Source organism: Oryzias latipes, chromosome 2 (genome assembly GCF_053564925.1).
Source record: "Oryzias latipes strain Hd-rR chromosome 2, Olatipes_Hd-rR_3.1".
Classification (NCBI taxonomy): domain Eukaryota; kingdom Metazoa; phylum Chordata; class Actinopteri; order Beloniformes; family Adrianichthyidae; genus Oryzias; species Oryzias latipes.
Genome location: NC_136238.1, coordinates 14,291,707 through 14,304,999, shown reverse-complemented (window position 1 = coordinate 14,304,999; position 13,293 = coordinate 14,291,707). Strand labels below are relative to the sequence as shown.

The window sequence follows — 13,293 nt, the reverse complement described above, 5'->3', positions numbered from 1 at the left end:
ACAGTCGTCTCAATGGGCTTTATACCGGTAATTGCATAAAAACATCTAATCAATTATAAAATTCAATAGCTGATTGCTAAACCAGACTGGGCATCCCTGCCCTTAAACCCTCCTTCAAGGTAAGGAAAAACTCCTAAAATAAGAAAAACCTCAGGGGGGTCCACATGAAGGAGGGATCCTCTCCCAGGACGGACAGGTGATTTACCAGAACTCTTAGAGAAGAATTAGCTTATCTAACTACAACTCATATCTAACAGCCTTTGTCAGGCGCACCAGTAAGGGGGGTTGACTCATACAAGTGCTGTAGGTGTTTGGGTTGTCCAGGCCCTTTGAGGGTCATAGAGAGGGGCGGCTGAATCTTAAATGGAGCACAGGTGTGTCTTGCAGCCCTTGAGGCTACCTCAAGGTCAATGGAAAATGAAAATGAAGCATAAGATCGTCGTGTGTGTGGTAAATGTACTGAGAAGTATTTTCAGGCTCATGTATGTTGTTCGCACTTGCCATGTATGGATGATGCTGCCGTACGGTGCCTTTAGGCAAGACTTAAGTCGTTAATATGGTGCATGGACTGTCCCCTTACTGACCATGTGCACATGGCGCAAGCAAAGTGTGCAGGTGATGCAAGTAGGACGCCTATAGGAAACTATGCCCTGATTGCAGGGGCAGGATTTGAGGGGGTTAAAAAAAATTGAAAATCTGTACACCACCTCTGTTTCTCCTCTACTTACCCATGTTTTGTAAGTGTTTGCTACGAACTGTCATCCACAGCATGCCCATTGAAAAAAAGCTGCGTATCTCGTACCTGCAAGCAGCACTTGTTGACAGCATTATGCCAATTTTCAAGGCTAGATGGGATTTTCCGAACAAGGCTTGGTCCCTTAGCTGCAGCAAAAGGAATTCTTTTAACAAATCAAGGGATTTTGGACGGTTCCATGTTTCCAGCTTTCTGGTAACAGCTCAGGGATGGCCTATACCTGTTCCAACATGACTGCACACCAGTGTATAAATCATTCCCAGAAAGCCCTGTCCTCAACCTGAAAAAAACACTTTCAGGGCAAATGGGAGTGTAACAACATGATTGTCTGTAAACATATTCAAATATTCCCCTACTCTAACCTCTAAGCCTTGAGTCAAAGCCTTCCACTAGAGTTGAAGCTCCTATAACTACAAAAAGATAGACATCATCAACACAAATCTCCGTTTTAAATGCCAATTAGGGAATATTTTTGGCCATATGTGGTACGGCAACAAATTTCCATGCAACATGGGGCGTCAAATGCTGACATCTCGCCAGATCAGTACAACAACAGAGATCACCAAACCACAATGTAGCAGTCGACCGTGACGCATCACTTGTTGATGCTCTACCACAGATATGAGGAATTACTCCTGTAAAATTACCTCAACTTTTTTTTTTTTTTTTGGGGGGGGGGGGGGGGGTCAATAATACCTGCAATTAGGATATCCCAGAGTGAACACACCCTAGAAGATACATGTGAGGTAATAAAACCATTGAGCCAAAAACTATACATTTTTAAACATGTATAACTGATGGTAAGACTGAAATTACTAGCAGTCAGCCAGATGTTTCTTTAGCCCAAAGCCACTTTACTTCTGCATATTGCAACAAAATACTTGTCAGCCATTCTGACTGTACACTACACAAGAGTTGTAACTGGTACATTTGATTTTGCTTAACTGCAGCTTTTCTATCTAGTTGAATTCCTTCTATCCCGCCGCAACTAACAACCAAACACACAACTACCATACTCCTAATTTATGTCATTCACACATTTTTCCTCATGACTCACGAAGCCCCCACACAGAATGACCTAAGTAACTGCACTCATCCAGATGATATACTTGGCTGTTCCTGGGTGTGCAACAGAGGAACTGCGCTTGGCAACACGTTAAAGTTGGACGACGACTTGATGTGACGCAATTTCCTTTTGAAATCTCTGTATAACTCATGATAATCTTCATCATTTAAAGCTTTGGGGCTCTGTTTGAGTGAATTGTTTTGTAGTTGAGTGGGTATTGTCATGCGTGAAGGCCACTTCAACATCCAATAAAGATAAAGATGGATGGGCATAAAGGACCCTCAATGAAGAGCTTTTTGCTTGCAAAAATGTCACAGTGGCAATTTCAGCCAGCTGTTGAATGTGCAAATAATGACACACTGATTGTATATACAAAGCTTTTTCTATCACATAAATAAACATGCACATTCAGATTATTATGACAGATTGGAGAACATACAGGGCCCCTGATTAGCTGCAGCTGCCTGAATCCACCATACAGTTGAAACAAGAAGTTTACATACACTACATAAAAGCACACATATGCTTTTTTCTCTCCCCGTCAGACATGAAATATACTTAAACTTTTCCTGTTTTAGGTGAATTACAAGTAACAAAATTATTTCTATTTGCTAAATGTCAGAATAATGAGACTAGGGTTTTTTATACACATTTTTATTACTTTTATCAATGTCAAAATACATTTCATTAGTATTTGATACTATTGCCTTTAAACTGCAGTAGTTGGGTCAAATGTCTTGGATATCCTTCCACAAGCTTCTCACAAGATTTGGTAGGAATTTTGACCCGTTCCTCCTTACAGAACTAAGGTAACTAGTTTGAAGGTCATGTATACGCCTTTTCAGCTCTGAGCATAAATGTTCAATAGGATATACATCCAGGCTCTGTGATCGCCACTCTAAAACCATTGACTTTGTTAACCTTAAGCCACTTTGTAACCAGTTTGGCAGTTTGCTTCGGGTCATTGTCCATTTGGAAGGTCCATTTTCGCCAAAGCTTCAACTTTATGGCTGGTGTGTTAAGGTGTTGCTTCAATCCATCCACATACTATTCTTTCTGTGAAGTGCACCAGTCCCTCTAGCAGCAAAACAACCCCACAACATGATGCTACCACTGACATGTTTTACAGTTGGGATGGTTGTCTGAGGCCTGCCAAACAGTTCAATTTTAATTTCGTAAGACCACAGGACATGTCTCCAAAAATCTAAGTCTTTATCCTTGTGTACATTAGCAAACTTTAATCTGTCTTTTTTTTTATGTTTCTTTTGGAGTAAAGACTTCTTCCTGGCAGAGTAGCCTTTCAGCCCATGTCCGAACAGTACTCGTTTCGCTGTTGATGACACATTCTTATCATCTTCAGCCAGCATCTTCACAACATCGGACCTTGGTACGTTTTTCTCTGGGACACAGAACCCGTCTCCTTCCTGAGCGATACAATCGCTGGACGTTCCCATGATGTTGGGTACAATTGTCTGAACAGATGAACGTGGCACCTTCAGGCCTCTGGAAATTGCACCCAAGAAAAAACCAGACTTGTGCAAATCCACAATTGTCTTCCTAATATGTTGACTGATTATTTTTGACTGTCCCATGATGTTTTACAAACAGGCAACTGTGTTTCAAATGTGCGCTATTACATATCCAGCAAATAGAAATAATTTTGTTAATTGTAATTGACCTAAAACAGGAAAAGTTTACTTTTATTTAATGTCTGACGGTGAGAAAAAAATCCTGTGTTTTTATGTAGTGTATGTAAACTTCTGGTTTCAACTGTAGATGCATAAATGCATTTTTTAATGCCTTTGAAAAGAAATATATCAGAAAACTGAAATATTTTCTGGCAAGTTGATGAATAAAAATAGATCCTTCCTATACAAATGTCACTGATTACTTGAGATGTTCTTTGCTATTAATCTTTGGAAATGATCAAATGGTGTAGGATATTTAGTTAGTTAGATTTAGTTACAAATAAAGGGAAAAAAATAGAAATTTGTGATTTGTGACACTGTAGACTAAAAATAGGATAAAATGTGCCAACTTTTACTTCACTTGAAACATTATTTTGCTTTTTAATAGCAAAAAGTTGAATAATTCTATCTACAAATGCTAATTTGGTTTAAAAAGTAAACTTTTTTTGTTAGTGGGGTTCTGTGGTAATGCATTGACTCCACCTTCTAAAATATTCTGATGTCTCCCTGTGGTTATTTGACCAAAATATAAAGAATCTTTGTCCATTACATAATGACTAATGTCAATTTGCAATTTGTCTGACTTTTCGACAAGGACACACCTTGGTTATCAGAGATACTAATTTGCTATATAGATAACGCTTTATAGTGACTACCATAGCCCAACTGGAAAGCCATTCCTGGACTATTGATGGCTTTAAAAGGATCTGCTTCCATTTGTGTCATCGCAGTTAGCCAAAACCCCCGAGGGGCCACTGCAGGATCTGATGACCTATTTCTGGATCCATAGCAAGGTTAAAGTCCAGCTAATATCCTCATCTGACTACTCTCCATCTCTGTTGCCATGGGAACGCTCACATCTCCATGGGTTTCTGGCAGGGGAAAAGGTCTATACCATGGGGTTGGATGATAAAAATAATGACGATTTATGTTTTTTACGTAAAGACATGTGTTAGCATAAACCACAATTTTACCAACAGGAGAAAAGCTTTCATTGAAATCAATACTTCTGGTTGGTGCACACATGGACACATCTGGATTGTGGAGGTGGCTTTGGAGACTGAAACACCTTTGGACATGTTTTGCTTGAAAGTTAAGGCTAAAGTTCTCAACACAACTACAAAATCCCAAGGATAGAGTAAGAAAGCTCAAACCATTGACTGTATTGGAGAACTGGACTGAGTGACTCCTAATTGCCATACAAGCGACGACTCACACAAATTTGGATTAATCACTGCTTACTGACGTCATCTGGCTCCAACATGCCAGTGTCCATGTTGCAAAAAAAATGGCAACTGAATTGACTTTATTTCATTGGAGCTGGAAGAAATGGGTGACATCACACTCATTCGGTCCAGTTCTCTTTTACAGTCAACGGTGTCCCAACAGATGGAAAAACACTGAACCTTGTGTCATTTTGGAATAATCCCAGTGCCCCTGTATCACTGTTATTACAATCCTGGATCTCCAATCAGCAGAAATAACCTCCCTTCACCTTATGTCCCATTTCTGCACACTTTGTGTCACACACCTTATACACACTTTGCTGGCATTGCCTTTGAGTCAGCAAAACTAAATCTGTTTGTCTGATGCTGCTGCTTCGGGTTAATTACAGGTCTATAGTGTGTGACCGTTAACACACTGACAGTGACACTGCTGCACCAAATAATTTACATTTTAAGCATTTGACCTTAAAAAGTGAAAAAAATCAGGCAATTTTAAACACCAACTCTTTAATTTACAACCACTAGCTGCCTGCAGCAGTTTGGTCTAGATGGTAAAAGCTGAAAACGACTACGTTTTTCATATTCATGAGAGATAAATGTTCGATCAGGAGGAACTGCTGTTATCCGAATTCAACAAGTTGGCCTATCATGCAGCTAATACCAGCAGTTGGGGTTTAGCAGCATAAAATCTCATGTTTGAGAGGAAAAGTCAGATGGGAGAGATAATCAGAGGAAGAAAGCAAACAAGAGTGGAGAGCACAAGCTTGCAACAACTTTGATATTTATATATATTTTTTTTTTTGATGAAAGCAGAACATCGGTGTCAACAACATTCAAATCAAAATTGCTCAAAAACAGTAGAATGCCGTAAAAACGTCTTCTTTTTTTGTCATTTTGCTTTGTCATTTTCTTTGTCAACACTTTGGTACTTTTTTGTTTACATTTAGAGGTTTACCCAACAACAAAAAGTAAAAGTTTGTTTTTTACTGTCCTGTAAAATAGAATTCTTGGCAAGCAATGTGGAAATGAACCAAAAAATAAGCTATCTTTTAAGTTTAAAATGTTTCCAGTTGAATGTTCATTTAGGACCAGAACACTACAGTTTTTCTGCCGTCAGTACAGATCAAATCGCAATACCTAAATCAGAAATAGTTGTCATATCATATCCAAGTACGCCACATATTTTATGTTTTGTACTTGGTTAAACTACTTCCTATAGGCAATATCTTGATACTAGTATTGCAGTTGTCTAATATGGATACTAAAATTTCTTTTGACAAATATTGTTTGTTGGACCACTCTGTCAAACTAGTTTTTTAGGTAGCCAGCGACACCTAAATAACCGCTTTTTTAAGCTACCATAACTTTCCGGCCATTTACGCAATCAATGTGGATCAGCTGAGTTTCGTCGATTACATAAGCACTGTCCTACTGCAAAGTGTTGCACATCAGCAAAAAGGCTGCTTTTGTCCTTTTCAGAATCTGTTGGAATGACGTCAATTGCGTAAAAGGTTGAAGAGTTTCCATAGGTGAAAGAATGTCAACACTGGCGCTCTGGTGTTGAAGGGTATAAGGAAACAGTACCAAGTTGTACTAATTTGAATCAATTTAAGTATTTTCTTACTATGCACTTCAATGGTAAAGTGCAAGAGTTCAGTGTACTTTTGTCTTATGGTTTGAAAATGCCTGGATTCTGGATTTCATTTAGCAAATTCAGTGATGCTCCCTAAATTATGATTATACTAGTAATCAATACAGTGGTACCTCGCTATATCGCAGTTTACCTTTCGCTGTGACCAGCGATGTTGGCTAAGGAATTTAACAAATGTACACTACAAACAATAGTTACTTTTGAAAAGTTGATTAGAAAGCATTGGGAAACTTTAAAAAACAGATTTTTCGTTGGGGCATCTGGAAATCAGCACAGGTGGAAATTATTCCTCATGCTGCATTCTAGTCCAATGTTTTCCAACACCCAGACACACTATTTAAGGATTACAGCAGGTTAGTCCGCTGAAATGCTGCCACACAGTCTCCTTCCCAAATTAATGGTGACATTCCAATGTGAGCGCCACTGCACAGAGGCAATATGGGTGACCCAGATCCGGGTGGGGTCGGCGAGGTGCAGACAAGGTGGGGGTGGGGGGAAGTAAGGATTATAGCCAGGGTGGGGCAAAGCTGGTAGACAAAAAAAGGGGGTTGCTGGATAGAGCTGTGAAAGTGCGAGACAGCAGCGTTGAAGGACAAAAAAATAAATAAATACGAGACAAGGGAGAACAACAAGTGAACCCCATGAGGCTCCGGTCTGCTGCCACACCCTCTCTTGGCATGTTCAATCAAAAACATCAACCTGAGATATGATGTGATCTGACAGTACCTTTTTTTAACTCCTACCGATTTAGCCCTTCAAGACTAGGGACAATATAATGGTTCGCATGCTGAGCAGGAAGGGACTAATTACTGGGTTTCATTCATGCTTTTGTGGAAATGATAAACCGATCCCAATTTAATGGTTGAGGGTTGTGCATAATACCTCAAAGTGATAACATCATGTCTTGGCATGTTGTGTACAACCCAGAGCTACTTCTGATTATGCTAAGGTTGTTTGCACGCTTTTCATGCTTAAGAATTTAATTCTTGCCAGACAAAAGTTTTGGGGGTTTTTTTGGCTTTCCTGCCAAAGGACAATGTGCCTTGTTAAATCAGCCCATGTTTACAATGTTCTCACTTCAAACAGCTCAAAGAGAAAGGGAGAAGGAAATGACAGTTCACATTAACCACATGATGGCAAGACAAGCCCGGAGAGCAGAGTCTGGAAACTTGCCAAACCCCAACAAGAAGATGAACTGTCTGGCATAAGTTCATCATCAAAAACTTAGATAAAATTTAGGGGGGGGACACATATTAAAAGTTCAGTTTGAATAGTATTTTCTTCATTTTTTTATATGATGTAAAATATTAAATGGTTTAAAATTTCAGTTTTTTGAACAGGAACATTTAAAAAAAAACTAAAGGCAACATTAGAAGCCCAACTGGCTAATGCTAATTTAAAGTTGGAACTAGCCAGTATTTTGCTAACTTGTCCTAAATTACAGATTTCAATTACTGTATATAAGATACACATAAAAACCTTAATAAAAACCTTAATTCTAGTTGTTGCAAACAAGATTGGGTGCTATTGGGAATGAGCTAATACAGCTAATGTGTTGCAGTATTAGACTGTGGTTTTTTTCCCCGTGTTTCTAAAAAGGTTTGGAGTTAGTTTAGTCACGTAAATTGTTTGTTTTAGCGGTATCAGTCAGTTTTTTACATGTTGCAAACAAGGTATTATGACTACTACGCTTAAAAGGCCAATATATCTTTTTTTTTTAATAATTTGATTTTTTAAGGCCTGCTAACAAAACACCTCAAACAGAAAACTTGCTATACCTAAAAATACTTTATGCAATGGTTTTCTTCAAATATTGAGAGAGAGAAAAAAAAACTTTATGTAAGCAAGGGTGATATGTGGGAGAAGCTCATAGAATCTGACACTAGATTGCCAGAACAGCAGCTGAAAGCAGACTAGTGTCTTTCCAAAACCACCATCCACCCCTGTCAGTTCACCACCTTTCCTTCTCTTTTCTTTCTTGGCAACAGCAGTCGCTTGCCTGTGACTGAGCCCCCCCCCCCAGCTCAGACTCTCAGTTTGAGACAATTTGGCTTCACATCTTTGAGCGTCAGGGGCTCTTTCCCTTCTTCCTCCTCTCTGTCTTTTTTTTTTTATTTCACACATCCTCGCACTACAGCAGACCTCGGCGGTGATGCCGCTGAGTTGTTATCGGCTCTACAGGGCAGGAGAGGAATAAGTAAAGAGGTCCGCAGTAGCTCAACGTCTAAGGATGCATTTACCTTTTAGCTGAGAGTGGCAATTTTGAGATGCATTGTAGCCTGACAGCTTCCTGGACAATACTTACCACACGCACAACAATTTTAAGTTCCTTTTTTATAATGTTCCCCTGAGCGAAAACACATCCGCACTCCCCTCAAGATGCATCCGCTCCTGTCCACGACCTTCAATGGGTCAGAACAACCCAACACCCCCCCCCCCCTGTACAGGTGCATGGAGTGGACTATACTACAAGCCAGTCCTGTTAAAAAAGCAACTTTCTTCTCGAGAAAGACTCAAGTTTAGTTAATAACTTGAATGATGTGAAGCTGAATGAGATCTTATAATGCATTAATTAGCTAAGCCTGTTGGCTTATATTACCACAAGGATAGCTGTGTAGCAGCTCAATACAAAACTCAACAACCTTTTCACAATCAAGTTTTTGTAAGAAAAAACACTGCACCAGGTCACTTTTGAGCCGCTCATGAATCTAAGGATTTCTGTAAATGGTGACCGATGCAATCTGCTAGACCCTGTTTTGGCCCGATGCAGTTGCCACAGTAACAGCTCTCATGCTTAAGGGGATAAGAAGGGCGTTGCTTCCTCTAAATTGCTTCTTAGCTCTTTATTGCAGGGTATCGTGTTATTGGGGTCCAATTACAATGACAGAAGCTTTTCACCAATAAAAGGCAGCTTGCTGATTTTTGGACCGTGCGGTAGCTTAGTGTCGGTTCGGACCCGTTCGTCACAGATACCTTCACTTGTTCAGAGATGCTGAAACAAAGACAGCAGTCGGTGGAGTGAATGGTGCAGCACCCGACTCCCCCTGGTGGCCAATATGTGAACTACATTTTCTTTAGGCACCCTCACTTGTATTATTCTGCGTTTAATGCTTCTCCTATTCTCTACTTTGTCACTATCCCTCAGATCCAACAGCAGGCCGGTCCCTCCTACCCAAGTTCTTTTCCCCCCGGAGGCAGGCATGGCAGACGGCAGGCAGCCAGACGAGCACTGGACCGCCAACGGCCAGGAGAACGGCGAGAACGGCTATTCCTCCTACAGTTATCGGGAGAATGGGTACCACGGCGGGGCGGCTGCTGGCACAACAGGTCGGTGCTTTCTCACCTCCAAGAGTATGGATTTAACATAGCAGTTGATGTGGTATAGATACAGCGGTGATTGGATTCCCTTTAGTCCCCTAAAGAGTAGGACAATGGACAAAGACAGAAAAGTTAACATACTTTGCCATAGAACGTAATCAAGCCTAAGTTTAGATGATACATGACTTAACAAACCATTTCTGTTGCTATTATAGTTTCTCATAGAGTTAAGGTTGGGGTTTTTTTGCTTCTTAAGAGGTTCAGTCAAAGCTGAACACAGTACTCCACCTGCTGGCAGAATTCCGCTTTTATTCCTTTCCTTTCTTCCCCTCCGTTCCTCGTCTTCCCGGTGTGTCTGCCTCTATCTTTCTCTCTCTCTCCTTTCGCAGCGGATGACTCAGCCAATTTGCCTCCCTCCCCTCCCCCCTCTCCATCCGCCGAGCAGACCGGGCCCGTGGCACAAGGTACTCACACACTTTCAAACCCCCGTCCTGACCGTCCAAAGATGTGAATGTTGCGAAGCGTGGGGCAGTCTCCTAAGAAAACGATCAAATATTGAAATAGGGGTTCTCGATCCTCCTTCTCCTGGTCATCCTGTGGTTGTCTGTGTCTTTGCATGCTTGATGGTCACTCGCCACACAGCTGTGGTACCCTCACTTTGTTTTTATTTTTATTTAACCAACTTGTCTCTGGATCCTTCAACTCCATGCTTTTGCCTTCTCAGCTCCATACTTGTTCTCCCTTTGCTCACCCATTCTGGTCCATTCTATAAAAGTACTGTTTCTCATTGATAAATTTTGCATTTGGATTGCAATCACAAAAGTCTAACATGAACCATTTTTGTTTTAGGAAATGGAACTAGAATTGAATTGACTTTACCATGTCAGAACTGGCCTGAAGATCTTTTATTTGTCCATAAATTTAGTCTTTGCTTTATTGGATCGACTGCAGTGCTGCCACTGCTGCTAGAGAAATCTGTTCTTTTAGTTTTTTTCATTGACTGTATAAGAGAACTGGACTCAATGACCGCTCCCCCCTGGTGTTCCAGAAAGGGAGTAGCTGCTGAATCCAAGAAGCCAAAATCCCATAGACTTCTATTGGGAAATAAGCAGCTATTACTCAGTCATTACATCTGTCAGAATAAACTTTCTTGCTCTGATGTGTTCTTGATTTTTTTGTAGTGCAACGTATTCAAAGTGTAAACTGGCCAATCAGATGCCTCAATAAAAGTATGTGGTCTCACGAGGAAAATTCAAAACGTTTGATTGACAGATTCGCTGTAGCCTGCGTTCAAGTGGTAGAAAGTTTGAACTGCCAACAAGCTGACTCCTGATTGGTGAGCATGGTTGTCATAAAATGTTGACTCGACCGACTTGGACCGATCCCTGCTTACTGACATCGTCTCGCTTCCGTATGGTCCTGGCGTCTGTATTCGAAACAAATGGCGACTGAATTTGACTTCTTTTGGTTTGAGCCGCATGTGAGCTATTTTCTATGGGTGACCTCACATTTACTTGGTCCAGCTCTCTTAGACAGTCAAAATGATTTTCTGCACTTCTTGGTAATATGGGAATAGGTTTTATTAAAGGAATCTGTGTTTTCCAAAATGAAAAAGCTTTTTATAGTGATATGTATTTATTAATATATTTCTGTTAGTCAATTTAATGTTTTTCATTTTTGAGCATTGAAGAGGGTTCCAGTTGAGAGATGTAAAGCAGATACCTAGTCTAAGAGACTTTGTTATGGTTTGAGATTCTATTTTTGATGTCTGGTTTGTTTTCTTTAAAAGGAAAAAGGTCAATATATTGGGGAAAAAATGGAATTCATTTAAAAAAAGAGAAAATGCTGGACACAAAATATTTAATTAAAAAACATTAAACTTTTGTTTTCATATGTAGATCAATTAAGGTTTGTTCTTATATAAAAAGTTCTTTATAAATCAATAGATTTAAAAAAAACTACATTTTCAATTTAAATCCATGAATCCACTGTACAAAAGGCTATAAGAAAATATGGAGAAATAATAAAAATATTAAGAAGTTATTTTTAAAATGACAAAACTGTAATTTTTACATAGTTTATGCAAAAACAATGTAATTGCTTAAAGGTTTGTTTTTGCCTAAATAAACCGAAGCAAACAAAATAATTTTTTTTGAAACACAATTTCAAATAACAAAAACAATATATTTAAAATGTTATATTTCTGGCAATCACTTAAAAGCAACATGTTTTTAATTCTTCCGATTATAAGTCACACTGAAGTAAAAGTCGCACTTTTGTGAAAAATGTATTAGGCAAAACTCTAAAAAGGGGCGGATATTTCATCTTGAAACACAAATCATAATAACAAAACAGAATAATGACAATAATAGACTGAAGGAATTCTTCCTTACCATAACTATTTAGCTTCATTAAACATAGGATGAACTGAATCAGTCTATATAATAGTGCAACATATGACCAAAGTTGTTGACTAAAGTCTTATATTGCTTTAAATTACTGAATCTGTTATATACGTTGTCGTCTTTGTGGCTTTAGAACAACTCTGCCTAGACCAGCGTTTCTTTTGCGTTGCAAATACAGAGATATATGGCAGCGCAGACTCTTTCTGGAAGGGGCAGTTCCTCACTTATCTATGTCACAATGTGAGAACCTGCTCGTTTTTGTGGATAGGGAGGAGCTGGTGCTCAGAGCCCAGGTTTATTGAGGAACATTCAGAAATGCCTATAAGGATCAAAATACCACTTTAGGAATGTTTTTTGTGAGACATGAATATCATAATACACTTAAAAGCTGAAAAGTTGATTTTTCATGATATAAAGGCCCTTTAAAAAAATCACATATAAGTTGCAACTGAGTATAATTCGCACCCACGGCCAAAAATAAAAACTTTTACTCTGAAAAAATGCTAATTAAAATCTGCTTTTGACTATTTCTTCCAAATGACAACAGGTTTAGCATTAATTTTAAGATAACTGTTTTATATTTAATTTAATGAATATGACGTAAATATAAAAGAAGACTCATTGCCGTAATTTTTTTTCTTGCTTTAGCAATGTCTTTTGTGACTGTTTTACAACTCTTCTACAATTATGCCAAGTTCATGTCTCTTTCTATCTAAGACAAATTTCGATTTGAATAGTTCCTGCAAAAATGTTCATGCATGCACACTTTTCTAGAAAGTTCATCTCCATCATCCCGGAAGTGTCTTGTAAACCCATCTCCACTGTTTCATCTGTTTGTCGCCCCTTCGTGCCTGAAAGAGGGTAAAGTAGAGGTTGTCCGTCAACCGCATGATGAAAAGGCTGGCGCTAACCAGGAGGAAGTGGAAAGTGAGCAGCCAGGAAACAGTCTTCTAAAAGAAAGAGATTCTTTAACACAGAGCCAGGATTTGGGCTTCAAACAAGCCCAGATACCTGATATCTTCAACGGAGGAAGCCACGCACACAGCCCGTCAAATCAAGGTGTGTGTGGCTACAACATAGTAAAGTCAGGGGGCCTTTAACAGTCATCCGTTTTTGCATTTTAAAGACCCACTCCGATAAAATTGTGGTTTTTAGTGTTTTTTTACATGTTCTTGTGATGTTTTG

The 13,293-nt window shown here is 39.3% G+C and overlaps 1 protein-coding gene across 16 annotated transcripts in view; it reads left to right on the top strand.

Annotated features, from left to right (window-relative positions):
- Positions 1-13,293, top strand: part of LOC101165870 (microtubule-associated protein tau) — a 70,791-nt gene that overhangs the window by 37,358 nt on the left and 20,140 nt on the right. For 12 of the 16 annotated variants that reach the window (XM_078933182.1, XM_023965093.2, XM_078933146.1 and 9 more), the window contains 2 exons: positions 9,531-9,712; positions 10,093-10,167. In XM_078933182.1, the coding sequence (XP_078789308.1) occupies positions 9,586-9,712; positions 10,093-10,167 (202 nt within the window). In that variant the 5' untranslated portion in view covers positions 9,531-9,585. Of the gene's footprint in view, positions 1-9,530; positions 9,713-10,092; positions 10,168-12,966; positions 13,168-13,293 lie in introns of all 16 variants that reach the window. The other 4 variants (XM_078933157.1, XM_023965086.2, XM_078933189.1 and 1 more) reach the window with 2 other exon arrangements.